A 24,749-nucleotide genomic window follows, 5' to 3' on the forward strand; every position below is an offset into this window, starting at 1 on the left:
GTGCACGTGGTGATTACTATAACAAAAGAAAAAAAAAACAAAAAAACCACAACACTGGAGCCTTCCCAAGCTCTGTGTGTGGATGAGGATTGTTTATTGCTGCAGCTGGCGGCCCGGTGAATAACGGCTCCTCGTGACGGGTCGACTGTAACTGGCCGCGGCCCGAATGGCAGCGCACTCGTCAACAAACGTCCCCCCCCGCTGCTACAGTTCCACGTCTGACGAGAAACAACAATGACTGCTGTTCACGGTGTCGCCCCGGGTTTATAATGAATTAAAAACCGTGATTTAATTTGTGTTTGTTTGTGTAATTTAATTTGCTGTTCGGCGTGATCAAACTTAAGATTGCATCAGTCAGAGGCAGCTGCATCAGTTACACCGTTTTGGCTTTGGGTGTCAGCAATGGAGGAATTTATTTTCTCGAGCAGATCCCGGCCCAGTGAAGATCACACTGTTGGCGTCTTTCTTTACTTTTTAGATGCATTTTGCTGTGGTCGTTTCCTACTCTCCGTTTGCACCCAAATCCCCCGTCCCCACAGAGGCCCTTATGGCACATCTGCATTTTCTTATGTTCGTGGCGGTTTTGTCGTGTCAAATAAAACCAAAGACATTGCCCCCGTCTGAGACGTTGCTGTGTAGCGTGCAGCACAACATGTTTGTGCACAGGCACCTCTCATGCCTTGCTCCTGGGTTTGGATCTCTTCAAACAGGGATGCAAACCGACACACCGGCTCCTGTGTCCATGTGTGCTGTGAGCCGACTGTGTGGTAAATTAGTAAGTAACTCGTCCCTTTTGGCTCTCGGGGGCCAATAACTGATCCTATAGCTTTTTTTTTTTTAGTTCCTCTCCGGTTCCCCCTTAAATGCCCTGACACGCTGATGCTCCTGATTTACCACTTCACTGAACCCTAACCATGACATTTCCTCTGCTGCCAGGGGTTGTTCCCTCCTGCTTCCCCCTACCTCCGCCCGTCTGTGTCCCTCCGCCTCTTCTCCCTCCTACTTATTCAGATTGCTGCTCCTCTCAGTTTGCTATATGTCTCATAGCCTCTCTAAATATAACCAAGCGCGTCTACCTCCTCTCCTTCCTCTTCCTCTCTGTGCCTCCTCTTTACTCAGACCTGTGTGAGAACATTTGAGCGTGCCGACAATCCGATCCGACGTGCCTTTACATAACAATCCAATCCACGGCACCTTCTACCTCGTCGGCACCCACAGGTGTGTTTTTCTCAACGTCCATGAGAGGAATCACATTATTACCAGATCTGCGACTTGATTTCTGGTGTTTTGGATGCATTAAAAAAAATTACCACACTACGCGCGGCTTAGCGTAGGGAGGTCAGATGTGACCTCAGCATTATCATCACATTCAGACACACACACAGACGCGACCCCATATAGTCACAGTGAAACCTTTTTTCCCGAGAGGCAGGCAGCGCTACGACTGTGGTAAATCCTAAATAATAACCGAAAAGAGTTATGACCCTCGCTGGCATTATGCCGTCGCACACCTTCCTCCGCCCTGCCTGGTGATTTATCTCTCCCCCGCCCGCCAATACAGCTCAACATGAAAATGTCACATGTGGTAAAGAGCCGGCCTCAGCCACGGGAGTGAGCTCGTGCGGCATTAAAGAGGGGGCCGGATTCATTAAAGTGTCGGCGTAAATTTTGATCCGAAGGTAGTTTGCAGCCCCGAGAGGCAGGAACAGTGGCGAGGGGGGAGGGGGGGTGTAGAGGGAAAAGGATGGGCCAGAAGGAGGAGCGATGGCGGGATCAGGATGACAGCCCATAGAATAAAAGGTAATGGTTCCCGCGACTGGTGGGGGAAGCTCAAAAGGAAAATCTGTCAGGGAGAATGTTTAAAGTAGAGTGCCTTTTACAGAGAAATGGGAAGCAAGACGGACGGCCCTGGAATGTAACGGGATACGTTGGGTGAGTGAGCGGCGCGGCCGTCTTCCAATCGGAGGGTTGGGCGGTTTGAACCCAGGCCCCAACCTGCATGTCACTGTGTCCTTGGGCAAGACACTTAACCCCAGCGTTGCTCCTGTAGCTGTGTGAATGTTAGTCACTGATGGGCAGGTGCCACTGTGTGTGGTAGATCCTGTCGTCAGTGTAATGGGTGTGAATGAGTGAATGATGTCATGTAGTGTGAGAGCGCTTTGAGTGGTCAGAAGACTAGAAAAGCGCCGTATGTGATGACAAAAGTCTTCAAGGTCAAAAAAGACAGTGAAGATCGATTACATGCAATGGATATAAGCTTTTGTTTTTTCTCAGGATTCAGTCCCCCTCAGCTTAGTATCTATTTCTGGGTGAAACAAACGCAGCTCATCTGTCTACACTGCTGTGATACAAAATGGAATGGAAATCCTGAGGTTTGTCTCCAAACGCATTAATATATATCTGCTGTTTTATGGTTACACACACACACCACCCCAAGACTCTGTCAGCAGTGACTTTAATGATAATTAATCCCAATAATCACGTTTTTTAAAGGGGTTGACGTGGGGGGCGCGGTTGTGACAAAAGATCCTGCTCTTTAGAGCCCCGGAGAAAGAAAGAAAGAAAGAAAGAGGCGAAGAGAAGAGAAAACGGTGGACGTAAATAAAAGTGGCAGCCCCTCGGGTATCGCTCTCCCTAAATAACCTGGGAGCTGTGAAGGAGTCACTAATTACCCCTCCCACAGAAGAGAGGGGAACAAAGCAACGGCCACACTCAGCATGCAGAATTAGCCCGAGCCTGTCAGTGTCGGGAGGCTATCACGAGGAGATAACGAGGCGCAGATCCATAGATTTTTTTTTGTTGAGCGAAACGACAGCATCGCGCCCGACCGCTAGTGGCAGCCAGGAAGTGGAAGTGATATATATATATATATATAAATATAAATATATTAGCACATATCAAGGACGTAGATCTTCAAAAACAGGCCGTAGAATCGGCGTGACAAGAACATACGAGCGAATACGGCGGGGCAGAGGGGCTGTCAGACAGTGACCAGATGAATCAGAAGAGGATGTCACCATGGCCGATCATCAAGGACTCGCAACAGGGCCACAGACTGTTAAACATGGAGGAAAAGAGAAAATCTGCACGACACGCGCGTATATTTAACAGTCAGGCCGTGCGCCCGAGAGCCCGGAATAATAGACAGACATTTGGTATCACGAAAGAGATTTGCAGAGGGAGGAATATCTACAGTAAAGGTATCCCTTCAGCCAGTGTGAATAGGCCTTAATTACAATCTCCTCTCCCTTGTTCTCTGTGGACGGGCTCCTGGAGCCGATCATATATCCTGTGTTTTTTTATGCCACCTACATCCTTTCATTACTTTTACTGAATTGATGTCGTCTTTTTCCATTCTATGTTGACCCACGTCTCATGCATTTTTAAACTAGCTGCCCATCTAATATCTCCTTCATTATCTCCAAGGCCCATCGCGTTTCAATGGAAATGCAATAATATGGAAACAATTACAATCTCTTATTCCTCGTATTTCTCTCTTTGTCTCCCTGCTCTTTTCAGGAATTCATCGCCATCTTCAGCCACGAGAGAATGAGTCACTGAGAGAAGAGCTGCAAAGAGAAAAGAGTCATAAAATCAAAAGGAAAGAAAGGAGAGCAAAATTGTTCTTTTTTTTAAAACAGAGAGGCCATTATGTGGAAGTACGCAGGCCCGTCCCATACTTTGGTCATCCAACCTCCCGAGGGCCCAGAGGACAAAGGAAGTAGAGAAGGAGTGTCTGCCAAGAGGACAAGCCAATATGATGGACACAGAAAGGATGGACAGGCTGCCTCCTCCCCCTCCTTGCTTGTTTTCCGGTAACCTCCCCAGGCCCCAGCCAAGTCTGTCTCACTGGAAAGTTAAAGAGAAAGTATTTGTATGCTGCAGATATTTATTTTTTTATAAACGGGTAAGATAGACGCTAACCCAAGGACATCAGAATTCATCGCGGTGATCTTTACTTAATTTTTACACCTGTTCGTAATATTACTACACCTTGAACTGTGAATAATAACAATCTTCGTTGCAAACGAAGTCCTTCGAGATTTACAGCTGCACACAAACCTAAAAAAAAAAGAAGAATCTCATATGTTCTGTTCTGTGATGCAACTAGAACTATACAAATCTCTCACTGTTGTAATGATATGAAGCAATGGGGAGATCTCGTTCCTTGTTGAAGTACTGACACAACTAGGCCTTCACATCAAACTGCCCATCGGGAGCCTGTGGATGTTGTTGGGGGAGCGAGAGAGACCGGAGAAATGGTGAGCAAAGAGCCCAACCACCTGCTCGCGGGCCAGACCAACGGCAAGAGCGCCTTGGCGGACAAGCTGCCCGGGACGATGACCGTGCGCTCCGTGCTGCTCAATCGAGACTCCCCGGACATCGAGAGCCGCCTCAAGCGCCGCCGCAGCCGCACCCACCAGGTCCGCTTCAAGGACCTGGAGGACGGCAGCAGCAGCAGCGGCAACAGCGGGACGGGAGAAAAGAACAGCCACCAGAGGTCGGGCGCCGATTGCGACAGCCCGCATCCCCTCCGCAAACACGGCGGCAGGTCCCCCAAGCCGTGGGCCGACAGGGATGGCCCGCGGACTCAGAGCCTGCCTGGCTTGACCTCCGTGGTGGGGGCCGTGCGCGGGGACATGGCGAGTACCATCGAGGTGGTCGCCGCGTTCTTAGCCAGGGCCCCTCCCCATCCGTTGACCCCGGGTCCCGCGCGCCGGTGCTGGGCACCGCCGCAGGCCAACTCCCTGACCTTGCCGATGACGCGCAGGCCCAGCACGAGCACCAGCACGGCCATCCAGACCTCCCCGTGCCTGAAAAAGCCCCAGCCCCTCTCTTCTGCCCACACACGTAGCCACAGCCTGGGGGACTCGGTGGGCATGGACGGGGACGACGAACACGACTCTCAAGACGAGTACCTTTCGCACAACCATCTGTTGGCGTCCGGGTCCAAGGACCTGGGCGGCCCCCCGGGGCCTGCGGATCGGGTTGTGGTGGAGCGCAGGTCCAAAACCTTCAGGACGGATGTCAAATCAGCCGTTAGCGTGGCGAAAAGCTCTCGGCACAGTTGCCCGCCTTCAGTGCTTCGCGGCACCGAGCCGTCTCCCTGTTCCTCCGTTCCATCCTGTCGAGATGGCCCCAAGCGCCAGGGGAGCAGCACCCCCTCAGTGGTCAGGAGGCGAAAGCGACTCAATAGGACGGCGAGTGATCCTGGGAAGGAAGTGCACTACTGCACCACCCCAACCCAAACCGAAAGGCACAGTCCGTCCCCGCCACCCTCGGGCGCCAAACTCTGTGCCACTCAATTTCAAACGGAGAGCCCCTCCCCTTCTCGAAGCTCAAAGTATTGCACCGCCCAAAGTCAAACTGATAGTCAACATAAATCTCCACCTTTGAGTGAAAAACAATGCACAACTCAAATTCCAATCACCAACTCGTGTCCGACGCCACCTCCAAATGCTGCAAAGTGCACCAATCCCATGCAAACAGACTCGCCACGTGAAGCTCCACCAAATCATGAACCCTGCACCACCCAGACACGAATGTGTAGCCCGTGTGCTTCCCCGCCTCCGACTACATCACTGAGCTCAATGCAAATTCAATCCGAGAGTCCTGTATCCCCGACTGCGACTACAGATCCTCCCGCCCCCCACATAACTACTGTGCCTTACTGTACCTCTCCCCCACCTGCATGTGCACCAACGCAGACCCCCGAACCCCCGGCTACGCCACGTTGCTCCTCTCCCGCCAAGCCGGCTTGCATCGCCCCGCCTCCACCCGTACCACCGTCCACTGCGGCGGCTCCCGTCGTTCAGATCCCGTATTACACTGTTGTTTCACCACCGACCACCCCCAGCACAGTTGTTGTCTGCTCCAGTCCCTCCTCAACTGCACCACCATGCCCCGGTCAAAACCGCTCCTCCCCTGCTTCAAGCACAGTGTCCTCGGCTCCCCTCAGCTGCTCCACCCCGACCCCAACTGAAACCCCCAATATAACTCCCGTTGACCCCATCAGACATCCAACCGCTCCCCCGAGCGTCACCCATGAACAACCGCGCGGTGCATCAAACGCCAAACCGTGCACATTTGTAACTCAAACTGCCCTGTCATGCACCTCCATATCGTATTACTCTACCACACATTCGGTTAATCCCCGTGCCCCTCACTCCAATTCTACTCCACCTTCTTATGCCACTCTCATACAAACTGTGTCTCATTGCAACATTCCATGTCAAGCTCTGCAAAATACCGCCTCTGCCAACACAGGCATAGCCCCCTACTCCTCCCCGGTCCCCAAAATAAAATCTTGCACTTCTCCGCCTGCACTTGTGAAAACATACGCGTCCACTCTCCCGAATGCACAAGCGTGCGCAACACCAACGAAGGCCGTTCCTCTTTACTCCTCCACATTTCGCGCTGCCCCGCCTTACACGCCGCCCTCTCAGGCGCCCCATAACGCTCAGGACAAGAGGGGGATTCGACTTCCGCCTCCGCCCCCGCTGCCCCCACCTTACACGCCGCGCAAAAAGGAAAGCGATGCGCCGGGCCACGCGATCCGAACACCCATTCTCAGGGCAGACGGCAAGGCCGGCAAGAGAGACAAAGGCGGGGAGAGGGAGAAAAAGGAAGACGTGAAATGCACAGACTCTCCCGGGCTCTGTGAGAGAGCCAGCTCTCTGAAGCACAGAGCTCAAACTCCGCCAGTTGCTGTGATGAAGGGAGAGAAGCGGCCCTCCTCCTCCTCCTCCTCCTCTCCTGCCAAGGCCTGTTTTAAGTCCAGCTGTCTCAGCTCGGCCCAGGCTCAGCTCGGGGCTCTGCACAAAATGCTCTGCTCGGGACCCAACGCCAGGGCCGGCGCCCCCGACGGCCAACACCCTGCGAACCAGCAGGGCTGCTCGGGAGCCAGGGGCTGCTCCGCTTCTGGGGAGCGGCCTGCCGCCGGGCCCCTGACCGCCACCCAGGCGGACACGCTGAGGCAGGTCCAGGAAATTCTGGGAGGGCTGGTGTCGGGCGCCAGGTGCAAACTGGATCCAGCCAAGGTGACGGAAAAGCTCCTGGGCCCCAACGGACCCCTGCACGACATTCGGAACTTGCAGACTCAGCTGCAGAGCCTGGAGGGGGTCCTGGAGACCAGCCAGAACACCATTAAGGTCCTCCTGGACGTCATTCAAGACCTTGAGAAGAAGGAGGCAGAAAGAGACGGGTGAGGCGATATTTCATTTTGGTTTACATTGAAGGAACTAAAAAGGAAACGCACGCGTACTGATGCCAAACTACAGATCTTCTTTATTCAACAGTGTTTTGAGCTCAGTCAGACCTTTTGTCAAGTTGTAATACACAATAGCATGCCTCCCTTATCACTATAAGATCATAAGCATCCAGCTACTGACTTTAGCATCACTAAAGGCTTTTCCCCTTTGCATTTAGTGCCAAGAGCATGTGTGGAGAAAGTTTTGTTTCGGCAAAAGAATAAGTGTTGCAATGCAATTTCACCCATCAAGTGCAAGTACATATTAATAGTAGATTATTTTGTGAGGTGAAATCAGATTTTTCCTTGATTAAAGATAAATAGTTGCCTCTCTGACGTAGAAAATCCCATCAAATAGTATTTTGTCATGCGGTTCAGTTTTGCCCTCGGATAGGACTTTCAATATTTGGGATCTACCACTTAAACAGTCCTTTTGGATTCTATTTCATTATCTCACCAGTACCTGAAAAAACCTGCCACACCAGTGCAGTCTCTTGTGCAGGAATGTTTTCTACGGATGACTGTAGACTGAAATGTCTTCCAGGGCTGAGTGAACAAAATCTAGGCCCTCAGTGGCCATGTTTAAACAACGTCATTGGACAATCAAACAAGAGCAATCTTTGCTGAATTGATCTGAGAACTGTTCCGCGGGGTTTAGTCTGAGGCTACACACTCACAAGTGTGTTAACTTTGGTGAGACTTTTCCTGGGTCAACCTCCGTAATACATTCCGCATATCAACGGTTAAAATCCTCACTGCGAAATGCTGCATAGCCCGAGGGTTTAAAATGGGTTCGTCTGGGTTTCGATGTTGTGTGAGAGCCCAGGGCCTAAAGAGAAGTGTCCCACACTCAATGTTATAAATGTGCAATGGCTGGAAGCCGTAGGCTAATGGAGCTGTAAACCCGGGGCTAACAGGACTCTCAGCTCAGGGCCAAGTCAAATGTAGTGCGAAAAGCCATATGGTGGTCTGGGGCCAACTCTCACATTCAGTCGACTATTAACCCTTATTAAATGGATAAACCCTGTTCTATTGCCATATTATTCACATACATTATTTATAATACTAACCTTGTAAAAGAGATAACATAATCTTCCTCAAAGGGTAATTTATAGATAATTACTAATCTCTACTTAATTGCTGTTTTGGAATGTCACAAAAAAGTCAAACCAGCAATAACTTTTTGCTACTTGGGGGCAGCAGATACATCAATAACATATTATAACTTTAACTATAAGAGGATTTTGCAAATGTATTAGCAAACAGCATAATAATTCAATAGGAGTCATGTTTGAGATTATTTATGTCTAATCTTCCCTCTCTTTTAGCTCTGTTTTTGGTCTCAACCAACACTCGAGGTAAATATCTGACTCTTTAGCTGCTAAGTGTCATTGACCTTTTGATGGATGAATGGATGACTGAGCGATAGGCAGATAAAGAGATGGACATAACAACAAAAAAGGGAGAGAGAATAACAAACAGTAGGACTAACAGTACGTTCATTTTGAGTGCCTGGTATTTTGGAGACCTGGAATGTAAATATCAGCATGTAGCCTAAGTGCCTGCTGTTTTATTTCCAGACAGTTAATTTCTCAAGTGAAAATCCAGTTCTCTCAACACAAATAAAACAAAAATGCAGCTGACATTTAATGTGATCATAGGTTCCCACTAAAATATGCATTGTTTCTCCTGGATTGGAGTAGACTGGTGTGTTGTTGTAGGCAGAATCTTCTTTAAAAAGGGAATATTCATATCCCAGCAGCAATCACCTTGCTCCACCAGAAAATAACAGAAAGATGGTGAGCGTTTTTTTTTTCAGAGTCGGCGGCATCCAACTCATCTATTCATTGCCAATCCCAGCATTGTTTGCATCAAATACTTACGGACTGAACACAATGTCAATTTGGCAAAAAAACAGCAAGGCGGGGAACAGAGAAAAGTTGGGAAACCTCTGGATATCTTTTCGTAGCTTGTCATGCAACCCTCGTTTTCAATGTCAACTCTTGATCTGCTGAAGAATTAATGGCGTGACGGAGCGCAGGGGTCGGTTTGGTCTCTCGTTTGTATTATTCCGCAGCAGCTCTTTCCCCCTGCACGTATGCAGCAGTGAGGGATAGATGGGAATCAGGACTTGGCCGTCATCATGTTGGTGGTTTCAGATGCGTCATGCCTGTTACTGTGTAAACCCTTTACTGTTCTCATCAAGTCTTTAATTAATCTGCTTCTGACATTGTAAGCTGCTTAGTCATTTCTCCCGCCTTATCGCACCAAAATAGTACACGATGCGGGGACGAGAGAACTCTTGGATAGGACGAGATAGACGTGGATGGATGTGTGTCTACGGATCTAAAGGAAAAGCTTGACGTATTTTGGAGCAGTGTAATCCCAAACACACTCCTCGCACTAATGCTAAGGATATACCCTGCAGACATTTGAACATGGTTTTGCATACGTGTCATGAAGGGAAATAACTGTTACTGTTTAAGAAGTCAGTGATGGGGCAAAGTGTAACGCATGCAGCCTTGACTTTTACCTCATAAGCACTGTTTTATGCCTGGAGTGATACAGTGACTCATGGTTTACGTAACAGCCGGGTTGGAAGGAGTATCGTTCATTAAAAGATGATCAGGGGTGATTTCCATGAGGATTATATTAGTGTATTTGCAGAGATGTGTGTTCCAGAAATGTGGTTCAGCAAAGGGGAACGATAAACTAAACGTGCTTTTGTGGGCCCACACAAACCAATGCATGCAAAACATCCCTTTTTTCCCCCTGATATGTCATCTTTATGGTTTTCAACAGAAGACATTCATACAGAACCGGACAGGACATTGAGAACTGCGGGACCTGCAGGGACTGCGCCTGCATCATCTATAGGTACGTGGATGCATGTATCCCCCTGCATATTTAGCACTTGCCACATGTGAGCACAGAGAGCGCAGTGCGTGTCTCGGCGCACAGTTATGTGCATCACGCTGTCATCTCCCATCACGTCAGTTTGGGGATTTTCAGTTTTGTGGCTCGGTGGGATTGCCGTTCTGCTCTGCGTGACAGAGCGGCCCGGGTTCAGCACTTTTGAGTGTGGCCACTCGACGCGACCATAACACCACTGCAGGTTTGATCACTTAATACAGATATTATTTATTAAGACTCATTACAGGCACACACACACACACACACACACACACGCTCTATCAGATTTAACGAGGTGAATATCAACACATATTGGGCCCGCTTGGTTTGCTCCCTCCTCTGCTCTTCTCATTTTTCTACTTCTACTTTCTCGTTTACACACACACACACACAGATGCACAAAGAGCGAAATACGCAATGACGCACACGTACATACAGACACACACACACACACACACACACACACTGACAAAGTTACTGTGTAATCATTCCGGTCGGAAATTTGAAGAGAAATCAATCAATTAACAAACAGGATTTCACACTTTGCAGGAGGGTGAAGAAAAGCGAAAAGAAAATTGTGGATGGCTTTGAAATTGCTTGTAAATGTCAGAATTGCCAAAAAGAAGAAGCGGTTATTAGCAGCAGAGGGAGAGGAGAAAGTGGGGAGAGAGGAGGGATGACAGTCATTGCGCCGCAGCAGAACTATCCTTTTGTTATCACTGGATTAAACCCTGACACATTAAATAAGTGACAGAGAATTCTACAAGCATTTTGATTGAGGTCCATGGAACCTTTCTATAAACAAATGGTGCGCTTGCGAGCTTGTAAGCATCGTACATGTAGTCCAGAGGTTCGCTCCAAATAAACCACACTTTTGTCATTCTTTCAAGAATAGAACTGTTTTGTTCATCTATCAGACTTTAGTTGTTCCCAGTAAGCCAAACATCAGTATTTAAATCCCCTTTTTGAGTCCTGATGCCCATGGTTCATCCCTACTGTCAGACATGTACACTCTTGTTACATGTTACACAACATCGCGTTAAACGTGCACATACATGCACATTTTTGAATCCAGAGTAATAAATGTATCATTTACACGTATTAAGCTAATATTACATTAATATTGTATACATCCAATCTATGAATAAACAAACGTATTAAAATGATTATGCTGATCCCTATGTTGTACCTATGTTTACAATATTTGTAAAAGTACAAATCCTGCCACAACTTCACAGTATTTTTGTATGTATGGCAAAGCAGGCCATCTTGAATTCAGTAAACAAGGACTCTCTTCTTCCTGAATCACTCTGATGATTCTCTAGGTAAATAATGTTCATAATATTACAGCATTACCCTGATTATTAAAGCTCTCGCTCAAACGCCGCAGAAGCGTTATATCAAATTGTGTCATAAATCCGAAGCAGCATAACCCAATTAATGGGCCAAGATTCATCATCAGTCTTTTCAATTGTAAATTGGAGCTGTGAAAAGTGGCGTCTATACACACACAAACACACACACACAAATGATTGCTCGCAGTGATTGTGATGGTGAATGCTCACCTACTTAGTCATTTATTATTTAATATTCTGTAGTGCTAATAGGATGTTTTCTGTAGCTACAACACATCCTCGACATTAACCTGTCAAACTAATTGTGTTATTGCTGAAGTTTAAATTACTGTAAAGCACATAAATGATTCAGTCTAATCTGGTTATTTCCACTAAGTCATTTCTAGTGTGTTTGCAAACATCCTCAATCAAAGAAAAAACGAGACAGAGAAGAAAGACGTTGGAGGATGTGAAAGAAAAAAAAAAAGATCTGTGAGAAAAGATCTGACATTTAGAAAATGAAGAAGAAGAGGAGCGAGCAGAGGGAGAAGAAGCCCATGAAGAAAGTGATTCATTCAGAAACCAAATACGGCTTCATCTTGAAAGCTATTAAAGTGAGGGTTTCTGCTCAGGAAGGTCTGCATGAAGCATATATATATATACGGAAAGTGTAATATGAGATAGTGAAATATTACACTTAATACGTTGCTTCTGAGTCGACAACTCAAGCCGCTGTTTTTATGGTCCGATGAGGACCTATCGCTCCATCTACCTCCCGAGTCGACATGCCTCTTTCATGTGTGACAAGAGGATTTTCCTCCATTAAAAGTGGAGGAGATTTACTTTTCTTTGAGGCTCAATTTGAGTTAAGTCTAAAAGAGAATTTGGCAGCAATGGGGAAGAAGGTGTTGGAGGAGAAAGACGGATTAAGTGGAGCCTGGAATGGAGTGAGTGATGGAAAAGCCATGAAATCTGACAGGACAGATTCCATCAATTAAAAAGGCTCTTGAAGAGGTCTTAGTCCTCAAAGAAAAGCACAGCTCAGCACATCACATGACAGTATCAATCTAGATGAAAAGCCCAGACTGCAATACTGCACAGACTACGCTCACGCAAGAGTATCCATCCTCAACCAATATGAAAGAAAACTTGACCCGAGTAAATCTTTAAAACGTTGCACAACTGTATTTAAAAGTTGCTTAAATCAACTTTTTCATATTAACGCCAGATCAAGCGTGTCGTGTGAAATAAGTCAGTCGAACAGTTGTGATGAACACACAGATATTTTCATCTGACTCTGCAGTTCTCCTCTTTTATTTTTGCGTCGTTCCCCGCAAACAACAACCGTCTAAGTTCACGCGCTGCTCTCGTTCTCATCTCGGCGGTAATACTTCTGGATTTATTCAGGGCTTCCTCTCATCATAGTCAGTTTAAATCATGCACAAACATGCAATAAAGCAAATTCAAACATATGTTTATATTCAATTTGAATGTGCGTTAGCATAATGGATTTAATTAAGCGAATGAGACAGCATGGAAATGGTGAATATGTATTATTAAAAAAAATACAGACACATACAGGTCTTAGTAAAAGTACGATGCTACTTTGGCACATGACCTCACGACATCTTTTTGGGCAAAGCTTACGTAGAAATGCTAATGACAGTCTAAGCATACAAAGGTAAATTCTAGTGGCATTTTGTACCCAACCAAGAAATGAAATCTTCATTTGTTCCCATTTTTAAGGGCCTCACATGAACATGTGTCCTGATGTTATTTGGCCCATTAACTGCGCGTCAGCACGTGACCCTCAAAGAGTGTGTAGTTCGCACCGGAGTGTTAATCGGCCGGTGGAGTCGTGTTGTTCTTTCCTGCTAATGACAAATAGCGCCGCGTGGAACAAAGCACGGAGGTCTAACAAGGGTCCGTTGAGCTTCATCCCAGAGGGGTGAGTTTTTTTTTTGTTTTTTTTGTTAAGCCTAATCAGATCTGCACTCCGCTGCTTCATCTCCGCCGCCGCTCTCTGCCTGTTTGCTCCATCACGCACCTCGCCGGAGGAACTCGAGGTGTGTGTGGGGGAGGAGGAGGGGGGGGGGGGATTAACAAGTCCACGTTTTTTTTTTGTTGCTTTTTTTTGTGTGACGTGAACGCCTTTCTCAACGCACCAGGGCCCGTCCGTGCGTACGCGTGAGTGCCAGGCGCGGGTTTTTTTCCACGCCGCTGGGTGGAGGGGTTCCTCCCCGTGGGACGCGGGGGGGGGGATGGATTCATCGGGAGGGCTCGAGAGGAACATTTTGTGACAGCGCCCACAGAAAGAGCTCGTCACTCGCCATCCTTTCGCCACGCACTGCCCATCGTGACTCAGAGCTTCGTGACGCGGCGGCTCCGCTCGTGCACGATGGGACCCGATGGAGGCCGCGATGGGCCACAGAGGCCGTGGGCAAGGGGGAGGGAAGCAGGGTTGAATCTTCGGGCATCTCCATACCTCCTCCAACTCTTTCTCTCCCTGCGCATCTCTCTCGCTCCACTCTGCCTTTAAAAAAAAAAAAGGCGTATTCTGAACAAACGGTGAAATATTCATTGACATTAAAAATGAATCAAAGCGGCTTTAAAAGAATTTAAAAAGTAATAGTGGTGTTTAAAGGAGACCTTGAAACCTCTCACTGTGTCTCCAGGTGGCTGCCAGACACGTTTGTCTGATGCATCCCAGTAATGGACCGGCGATGTGTGCCTTGCATTGTCAAGCAGGCGGATGTAGCGTAACCCTGATAAGTTCTTCAGGGAGTTGATTGAAAAAGAAAATTCTAAACACTGTCATATTACAAAGCGCAGAATGGAGTAAGATCTCATTCACTACTCTCGCCCTCCACGACGTTTTCATCCCACCCTGCGGAGCGCTACTCCTCTACTTGGGTCTTTTAACTCTCCCATGTGGCCTATAGAGAACCCACCGGTCCCACCTTATCCAGAGAAATACGCTACTTTACAAATTTCAGAAACAGGCGCCTTTTCCAGTAGATTGTGTCACTTTCTCCCCCCCACCCATTCTCCATTCCCCATTTCCCCCCCCTGCGCTTTGAATATAAATACATTTCACACCTAAAAAGGGGATGCGGAGAAGTGGTGCAAATGGCCGCCCTGGATTGGGTGTCGGAGCAGGAGGAAAGAAGAGTTAGGGGAGAGGAGGAGGAGGAGGAGAAGGAGGAGGAGGAGGAGTGATTTCCTGCAGCTTCGCTTTCCTCATCCACGGACAAATGAAGTGGAACCCGAGGTTGTTTCTGCAAGTTCTATATGGAATGAATTCTCGGGGAAAATTAAAGAGAAAGGAGGATTAGGACAGTGCTTTAGTTCTTGAAGAAAAGACACAAGAAGAAGAAAGTAGTGACACTTTTTTTTTTTGCATGTGTTTGTGTGAACGCTCCCAAAGTGCCCCGTTTTAAATTGGACTATCGAACTATTTTTGTTGACCGCGACCCCAACTTTCTCAAACTTGAAAGCAACTAAAATCATTTGAGGTTGTGTCTGGTTGCTATGATACGGAACACGCGAGCGGATAGAAATTGTTGACTCAAGGTAGAGTGCTAAGCTCTGGGGAAAGCTGAAGCAGCCATTGAGAGGGAACAAACACAGCAATTATTATTATTATTATTCAATTTGCCTCCGTAAATTCAGCACAATTGTCTCTTGCGTTGTACGTTTCAAGGATTCATTTGGTCCGAGCAAATGGCGTCACACAGCAAGGGAGTTATAACATAAACCCGGATGTTCAAGTCACTTCATGTCAAAGAAAGTCAGCCGTCCACTGCTTCCTAGACACCAAATTATCCCAAACATCCAGTCAATAACGCACTTATGGAACCCCGTGGTTAAGTCCCTTTAATCCGGGCGGCGTCGGCATAATCCACCGACCGCCGGGCCCTGCTTTGCTTTTCTGTGATACTTCAAATCACCTGGTGGTCCGTGTCCGATTGGATCCAAACCCAAACAGATTTCCTGCTCGCCGTGTGTCTCAAACCAAACACGCAAACGGAGACGCAGGTAAACAAACAAAAATGATCGCGACACAACAAAGACAGTTTCAGTTTAACTGGACATGAGAGGTTTTTGTTTTCTCTAAAGCAAGATGTGTCAGATTCTTGACTCTGACCTTTTCTTAACGACGCCGTCGGAGCTCTCAGACCAGCGCGTGTGTGTGCGCGCGTGTGTGTGTGCGCGCGCGTGCACCCTTCCCCCGTGGACGATAATGGATAAGTGGTGTGTGTGAAACGTGTAAAGGGCAGGGCAGGCACGTCCTCTGCAGTAATCCATCTTTACTTCAGGGCTGGGCCACGCAGCAACAGGCCCCCTCGCGCGGGGCGGAGAGGCAGAAAATACACCGTAGGCATCGCTCTCATTCCGACAAAGCTGCACGCATGGAAATGCTCAGCCGGCGGAAAGCACGTGAAGACAACAAGACCTCGGAAATGACCACTGACAACACGCCATTTACCAAAACAACAGCGAAAAAAAAATGAATGTGTCACTAGCGGCCTGCCGTCTAAGAGCCATTCGCCCCGGAGATGCGATGTACTGTAACGTTGTTACATGTCCAACGATGTGTATCCGTCTGTTTGTGTGAATAAAACGACAGTCACAGGGTCGGGGGTGTGAAACAGAGAGAGAGAGAGAGAGAGAGAGACACACACCAAGAGGAGAGGGAGAGCAAGAACCCTTGTTCGTGCCTTTTTTTGGCAACAAACACAGAGGCCGAACCGGGTGCCAGCAGCAGAGTGCCAGATGGTGCCCGTCACCATAGCGCCGTGTCTTTGAACCGGGGAGGAGGAGAGCGGCAGATCAAGAGTGGCATGTGGGACAGGGAAGCAGTGCCTAACGTGGATGATGTGTCATATAAATACTAATCACGTTAGAATCACACCCACAGCTAAATTAGATCCCTGAAGCTATCCCCCCCCCCCCTCTTCCCCCCCCCCCCCCCAAGCACCCACTCGCAATCTTCTCCCTGCTCTGGCACTGAGCTTATGTCATTACCGGAGATGATTGATAGATGAGATATTAAATGCTTGATGCTAACTCGTTCATTAAAATTGTCTTATCCTTCTTCGTGGTTCATTTTGGAAGAAATCCCTTTGGCGTGAAGATGGAGGGTCCTCAAATCGGTCTGAGCAACGTCGTGTTGCATGTCTTAGTCGGTGGGCAACCGTGTCAACGGTCAACGCGTTGTCACTCCCAACTCGTCAAATACCATTGGTCAAATGTCCTAAGCTGAACTAAATAAACTAGCGTTGACAGGAAACTTCAGTTTTCTCTCGTTAAAAGCACACAGTGTCTTTTCAAAATAAGAGCTGGTCTTGGGTCTTTGTGTGTGTGGTGGACTCGAGTCGGTCAGGTTTCACCTGATTCTCTGTAATCGGGACCCAGTGACACAGATGACCAGCATTTCACAGCATTGATCTTCATGATGCTCATATGTAGATGCCTGAGATGTTGAGATTAAGACTGTTTAATATTCAGTTGTATATTCCTCACAGTAACTTTAAATACGGCTGCTTTTCGTCATGTCGAGGGCAACAAAATCAAATCAGCGAAACCACTATTATTCTGTCTTATATGTCTGTCATGTATCTTTGACCCAGAAAAAAAAAAAAGGAGATGAACCTTAATCTGCTCCCGATTTTCTGCATCTATGCACATGTCTTCCAACAATCCTCACCCCAGCCTTAAATCCCCCCCCCCCCCCCCCCTCCCCCTGGGACGCTATAATCCATTCCACTTCCAAAAGCAAAGAGGTGAAAGAAAATGCAATAACCCTTTACACAAAGAAAGCCTTTTTGTGTGTGTGTGTGTGTGTGTTTATGAATGAGTGCAACAATGGACCCAAACTGCTAGTTGTTGTTGTTGTTGTTTTCTTTCTGGTGGCAAACTGCCGCCCTGCTGTCAGACTCCTCTCTCTCTCTCTCTCTCTCCCTCTCTCCCTCTCTCTCTCTCGGATCTCCTCAATAGCCACTCATCCGTCAGAGCCTTCCGCTCCAGCAGCCATCACTCAATACGTCGGTGGTGCTGAGGACGGAGCGGTGCCGCATGCAGCCAGCCGTCACCTTTTCCCGTTTAATTCACCTTCGCCGACTCACTGTTCCGTTCAGCTAAAAATCATCCCAGTTGACTTTTGAACAAACCACAATTCGCACAAACTCCGCAGGATACCTGCAGACCTGTGCTTCAGATGAATGCTACTTCTAAACAACTTTACCACACAAAATATAGCTTTGAGATACTATGCTCTTTTCCGGAAAGGGTTGGCCTATAGTCCAAATGTAGCTAAATCTGCCAACCATTATATTCATAGTATGGTTGTCATTGTGAGGTTGCTCCATAGACTTTATACATGAGATTGCTTTAAAGGGAAATAACGCGGCAAAACTGGGTTCACGACTCACTTCTGCAGCCTGCAAATGTGTTAAAAACCCTGTCATTGCAGGATTCGGGAACCTGTTATTATCACATTTTCTCACCCTTGTTTTCTCATGTCCCTCAACAGCCTCACATGACGTATCCATGTTGTCACGGCTCTACGGCTCACCTCCCACTCTCTCTCTCTCTCTCTCTCTCTGCTATGCTACATTTAATAACCAGGTCAGATCTGGCGAGGTGTTGGCGGCGGCGCGCTCGCACCGTGACCTCCCAAAGTAAACCAGTAATGAGCGTGAGTTCACGCTCAACGCTCATTTTTCTTCCCCCCCCCTTTTGATGCAAAGTACCTTTTTTTTTTCAAGCTTAGATCTTTGAGGGTTTCTCCAATAAACAACATTTATGCGCTGGGAGAGAATTGAAAACAAGGTGAGTCTGCGCACTCTCTCGCTGGTAATGGCTGGGCTGGTGATTTTTGAAAGACAAAGCTCGGAGGGAAGCGCCAGAGGTCGCTAATAAGGTCACATTAGTCAAATGTATGTGGGTAATTGCTAGGAAAATTTAAATATAATTCGTTCAATATAACAAAATGGAAAAAGATGCAAGCGAGCGGAAGTAAATGGAGGGAGAGAAACATTAACATCATACAAGGTTATTTAATATCATCCACAACAGGTTTCCCTTTTTTCTAAACCGCTGACAAGCACTTCAGCACTTAGTTATAAAAGCAAATGTATTGACCTTGAAAATGGCCAAATTCGTATCCCAGCAAATAGTTTCAATGCAATAAATTGTTCTGTTTCATGCTGAGAGGCGTTTTCTTGTCATCTGATCCGACTGCCGGTGATATGCATTCAAGCTTTTAGCATTCTCTGATTAACATCAATTATATTGCATCGTCAAACCCTGCGCGGACGGCATAAATCATCTAATGTCGTGTCCCTGAGGTATTAGTCATGTTCGCCGTTTTCACGGCCTTTTCCTCTCTCGCTCAGTCACCCAATCTCCTCCCAGCGATGCACACTGAGGTAATGAATTGTCTCCCTGCTCAGACATCCGTTTCCATTGGTTCTTGCCTCCGTCTATCTTGTTAGCGAAGCCAGATTACTGATTCCAGCCCTCGGGGACCAAAAAGATGAAGATAATCTGACTACAACAATACGGATGACGATGCATCCGGAGTTTAGAGAAACTTTCTCTCTCTTCCCCTCACCGGGAGGTTGAGCATTTTTTTTTTTGCGTCAGGTTGTCGATGCAGTTATCCAAGAAGGATGTTTAAAATGTGGGCCCCAGTCTGACGCCAAGCTCAAAAGAGATTCAGAGGGGGGGGGGGGGGGGGGGGGTCTAATACGTCTTTGCATGCGTGGACTCACACACACTTATGTGTTACATTGTGTGTTGACGGACGAGTTTGTGTGGGACAGATGAACAGCGCTCTCCAAGCAGATTCACTGCTCATGTAATTGCTGCCGAAATGAAATGTTCTCTGGGTATTTCTTTCAAGAATAGTCAGCCTATAGGAGAGAAAATTGCAAAGATATCTGGAGTTGATTGCCTTTGCTCTCTCTCTCTCTCTCTATATATATATACTGTATATATATATATATATATATATATATATATATACAGTATATATATCTGCTAAAAGTCTTTCCTCCACCACTCTAGCACAGAGGTGAGGAGAAATGATGATCTGCTGCTGGTGGTGTTGTATGAATGTTTAATAGATGGTAGGATGAAAAAGAGATGAACCCCTGCTCAACCTTTACGGTTATATATATATATATGTATATATGTGTTTTAGAATATTATTTTCAGCTTGTCAAATGTTCAGCCTGTATCCCATCTGACTGCAGCTAACATCCTCATTTACAGAAAGTGTTGTGGGACCAGTAGTGTAGCTCACGATAGTTTAAACATTAGTGTTATTTTTCTCAAGTTGTTTTAAGTTAACAGTTTTGAGTAACCTTGAATTCTAGGTAAAGGATCTGGTCTAATCTGCTGATTCAATCCCCTCCGGAAAATGCACTGCGGTAGTGCTCTTGGGCAAGGTCGCATCCCCCCAAATTGAATGGTTTAAAAAAAAATAGTCAATTAATCCAGTAATTCTCAAAGGATATAGTAACGCGCACAAAGGAAGGTCACGCAGTGAAAAGATAGTTTACCGACAAATACCTCACAGCGTAGATATATTAGCCTGAATTGGAGCGGACGAGTGACTTTGGAGTCACTTCGATCCTCCCACTGAAACGCTGAGCTCATAAGACTTGTGATCCAATTAGACACAGGTGGGGGTGCAAGAAAAATCCCATTCACATAAAACATAAAAAGAATCTTTCAATTTCTTTTGAAAGCATTCTTAAAATTACGTCTCCAAATGACCACCTCGTTGAAATATTTATGACAATGCAATGCACCATTTATGAAATACGCAATCTTGTTTCACATGAAAAACCCAGGCTCATTTTAGTACGAAAAGGGCCGTATGCACGTACTGAGTGTCAACTATACATTCTCTGCCAAAACACTGTCTGTAAACAAACCTAAACCAGAAAGCATCAGAAACCACGTATCTACATATGGATGCAGACAAATGGGCACCTTCTATTGCAGAACACAATGAATGTAAGCAATTACCTCGCCAACTCATGTGAAAACACACAAGGGGTGAAGATTTTCTCCAACTCTTGACACAACTCTTCTGAATTACAGGCCCCGCTGTCTTCTGTGAAACGGGCAAACCGCGGGAACCCGAGGGGGGGCGCCTCCCCTCGCGCCGCTCGCCGCCCACCACCTCGCTTTGTGGGGCTCGGTGTGCACATAATTAAAGGGGTTGAGGGTGGACAGCTCCTCCGCAGAGCCGCCGCCACGGCGGAGGCGCCGTGGAGCCGCCTCGGCGTTTCATTTTCACAGAAGCGGCGTGAGGAGCCACTCGGGGGGCTCCGTAGGGGGAGCTGGGCCCGACGGCGGCGCAGACAGCGAGGCAGCGCAGACGTGGCGACGGAGCACTTTGTTCTACTCGATTCATTTCGGGGGCGTTGGAACAGCAGAGACCCCATTGCTTACTTTCCTGGTGACTAGCTCTTCATTTTACGCAGCGCTGGAGGTTTGTTTCAAGCTGTGAAGCGGCCCATAAAGAGGTTCAGTTAAAGTGGCCTCTTTATTCTCTCTCTCTCTCTCTCTCTCTCTCTCTCTCTCTCTCTCTCTCTCTCTTTCTAACTGCTGTAAATATTACAGAGGAGAGAAATCCTCTCCACTGCTATTTGTACCCCCCCCCCCCGCCCCCCCCGCTGGCTGCACCGTGCTCCTGTCTGGAGTTTGAAGGTTTCATGCGTTTATTTTGGTAGAATTAGAAAATACCCGGTGGGCGCCGGTCGAGGGGCCCGAGGTCAGTGGGAGCTCTATGAAGTCAGGTGGAGGTGGACGTGAGGGCCCCCCCCCCCCACCCCCCCCCAGTGCCCGCCGCCTCTCGGCTCGCTCCTCCTCGGCTTCCTCTGCGGGCGCCTCTCGAACCGAGGGAGTCCTTTTTTTTTCATTCCAGCGTCTGCGATGAGCAACGCCAGCGAACTAGGCCACCGCATAATCAGCGAGAATAGCAGCAAAAAGAAAGAAAAAAGCGAATAACAAAAAGAAAAGGAAGGAAAAAGAGGCAGTTCACGGGAGGCGAAACGCTTACCCAACACGTGACTGCTGACTGAAGTGATTCCCTAAGCAAATGTTGTCTTTATACCTTTATTGCAGATGCAGTCATTTATTATTGCTCACATTTACCGGTTAGCTACTGCAGAGGTGCATCAGAGTTCACGTCTCATTTCGCACTGATGCCCCTGAGCTGTACTGTCATGTTACTGACGATGCACCTTGCTGACTTTTCGTTTGGTGTTTGTCTCAACTGCAGTCCGGGGATCACTCCTGGCGCTGCAACATTTCCGTAATACTCAGCATTTCAGCTCTTGATTCACTTTGTCAACGGGCTCCATTTATTGTCTCCTACGACGGCGGCAAATGCTTTACGTGCTGGTTCTCACTTGTACTTTTACGTTGTTATTTTACAACATGCGCGGCTTTTAATAATAGATTTCTTAGAATGTGAAACAACGTGACAACGTGACAGGAGCAGCGAATTATCACTTGAACGCGTCGCTCCCGTCAGCTGGGGGGGGGAGCTCAATAACGAGTTTCAGCTCGTCGTTTTTTGGCCCCAGCAGGCAGCTTTTTACAGTAGAAAAATCTCTAAAAAGTTACTGCACACCAGCTGCTCAGCACCCCAAAAGCAGACCGACACAGTTAGCGACTAATAGCTGGGGAACAACGGAGAACTTAGCAGCTGAAGAGCCCGATGTTTCTGGAAACGAGAGCTCGGCCTCCAATCACACATAACCGATGCCTTCTTCCTCTCCTCTCCCCAGTGTGGAGCACGACTTCCGTCTGCAGGAGGGGCAGGTGGTGCGCACGTGGAAGGTGGGCGACCCCCCCGAGGGCTCGCCGCAGACGCCGACCCCCCAGCCCTCCACGCCCCACCAACAAGACTCCCCTCAGCCGGTGCGGCCCCCTGCCGCCGCCAGGAAGAACAGGAAGAAGTGCTTCTGGTTCCTCTGAGAGAGTTGCGGGGCGGACCGGAGGGAAAGACGTTTTCCCAGATGTCCACAATGCACTGCAGGCGACGAGCTACGACGACCACGGGTTGAGCCGGAGGATTGAAATGCGTCAAAATGCAAGCGTGGAACCGTGGGAGGAGAGCTGGGTGCAAAGGTCGTGGCCGTGTAGCTGTCGGAGTCGATGAGGAGGGTTTCGACCGGGGCGCAAATGTTGTTTGTGCCCTTGAAATGCCTCTTCAGCACTTGCAAGGTTGGTACTGGCGCAGGGAGTAAAAATAAAAGCAAAAGTTCAGTCCACAATATGAGTCACAGAAGCATTTAGGAGACCTGAAGAGCATCTATAGTGTGTGGAACGGGATGAGGGTCACCGTACAAGAGGCAATACAGCAGAAAGGATATTTATAACAGATCAAATGAATAAAGTTTATAGGCAAAGAGAGAAAAATACAGAGGATTCATCTTCATCAATGGACTAATGAGGGTCAGAACACCAGCTTTTATATCCAAATACATTTAAAAAGTAAAATTATTATGATCTGTATTTAAAACTTTTAATATACTGTAATTGACAACAAACTACACCATCTACATGTACATACAGCACACCCACAATTGCATAGATAAACAGATAAAGTGACATATGTACATAAAAGGCGTGTGTAACCTGAGGCATTGAGTGAGTTGAGCTACTCTGCTTGGATGCTATATTTCAGATATGGATTACAGCTCTATAAAAGTATTTTACCACAGCCGGTTGTGTGTGTTTTCATTCTAGAGTTCGACATGCGTCAGCAGCCTGAAACACATTTCTGTCTGCTGTCTGTTTGAGTTCCTGTCTCTTGAAGTTCTGCATTTAAAAAAAAAATACCTCTGCAAAGGTAGTTCTCCAGCATGCTACCAATCAAAATATTTCTTATTTTTTCTTATTATTATTTGCTTATTCCTCAGTCACCTTCGGGGCGGGGGGGAGGGGGGGGGGGTGAATTACTCCAGTTAAATTCATATCGATTATACATTTCTAACGCCTGTCGGCCCTCAGATGGCGGCTCAGACAGCCCACTTCCGTGGACACTTCAGGGGACGTCTCGGGAAATTCAGCCTCAGCTGTGTGACGGCTGTGACGAGCCCAAAATATTACTACTTAGTAATTCATGACACACATAAGCTGCTTCTGTGTGTGTGTGTGTGTGTGGGGGGGGGGGGGGAGGGGGGGCTCTGAGGTTGTGTGAGATCCTGACCTAATTTATTCCAAACTTCAGAGAGGGCTGGCGCTCAGTTTGTTTGCTCGCTTGTTTGGATTCGTGCAACTCCTGCCAGGCCCCCCCCCACACCCCCCACACCCTCCACCCCCCCCCCCCCCCCCCCCGCCCCCTTTGCCTCAAACAAAGCAGTCGGGAACAGACTCTGTTTTGTACTCGTTATTGGAGGGAATATGCATCCGTGTCAGGTCCGCAGTCCACACTTCTTTGTGTACTGGACTCTTTTTTTTTTTTCTCCACTTGGTTTGTCGAAACGGGAAACGTGCATTTGGGCACGTGTGTGCACACACACACACACACACACACACACACACTTGAAGTTGAAAAGATTTTGTCTCACGCACCATCGCTTGAACATAACACATTGAGACACAACCTCCCTGTCTCGCAACCGCACGTCTCCACCTCACACACACACACACACACACACACGGCTGACATTTTGTTCTCAGACCAACACAACGCATTATCTCCCCCGCAGTTGTTCCCCCCCCCCTCCCCCCCTCACAACCGGGCACATGCTCCCTCCTGGTAGCTCTCCGTGTGTGCCGCTGAGAAGGAGTGTGGAGTTGTCAGTCATTAATCTGCTACAGCACAGCCTGTAATCCCGACGACAGAGCAGAGCGGGCTTACAGAGAGCAGAGAGGATCTGAGCCCAGCCTGGAGTGGGGAACAAAGGAGCCAGAGAAGACTGGCTTTGAATCCGTAAAGAGAAAAGACGTGTGTGTGTGTGTGTGTGTGTGCAGGGATTCTGGGCTGAGGTAGGTAACTATTTTGTCAGCAGTGCTGCAGTGCTATTCAAGAATGCCGGCAGACACAAAAGGGAGAAAAAGCTTAACATGGAAAGCAACCCGGGCTGCCGGTGTGTCACACTGACACATGAGGTTAAAATGGGCTCTGCTCATTACGGAGTGTGTCACGCTGACACCCGAGGTAAACAGGCTCGGGTCATTATGGAGCCCCACAATGACACAGAGAGAGAGAGAGAGAA

The 24,749-nt window shown here is 47.7% G+C and overlaps 1 protein-coding gene across 1 annotated transcript; it reads left to right on the top strand.

Annotated features, from left to right (window-relative positions):
• On the top strand, window positions 1-23,248 carry LOC119226313 (mucin-2). The gene is made up of 4 exons (XM_062559019.1): window positions 1-2,372; window positions 3,520-7,204; window positions 10,052-10,126; window positions 22,311-23,248. Exons 2-4 carry the CDS (start codon window positions 4,260-4,262, stop codon window positions 22,498-22,500), a joined length of 3,210 nt encoding a protein of 1,069 aa, XP_062415003.1. The 5' UTR covers window positions 1-2,372; window positions 3,520-4,259; the 3' UTR covers window positions 22,501-23,248.
• Window positions 23,249-24,749: the final 1,501 nt, after the last annotated feature.

Source organism: Pungitius pungitius, chromosome 18, assembly GCF_949316345.1.
Source record: "Pungitius pungitius chromosome 18, fPunPun2.1, whole genome shotgun sequence".
Taxonomy (NCBI): Eukaryota; Metazoa; Chordata; class Actinopteri; order Perciformes; family Gasterosteidae; genus Pungitius; species Pungitius pungitius.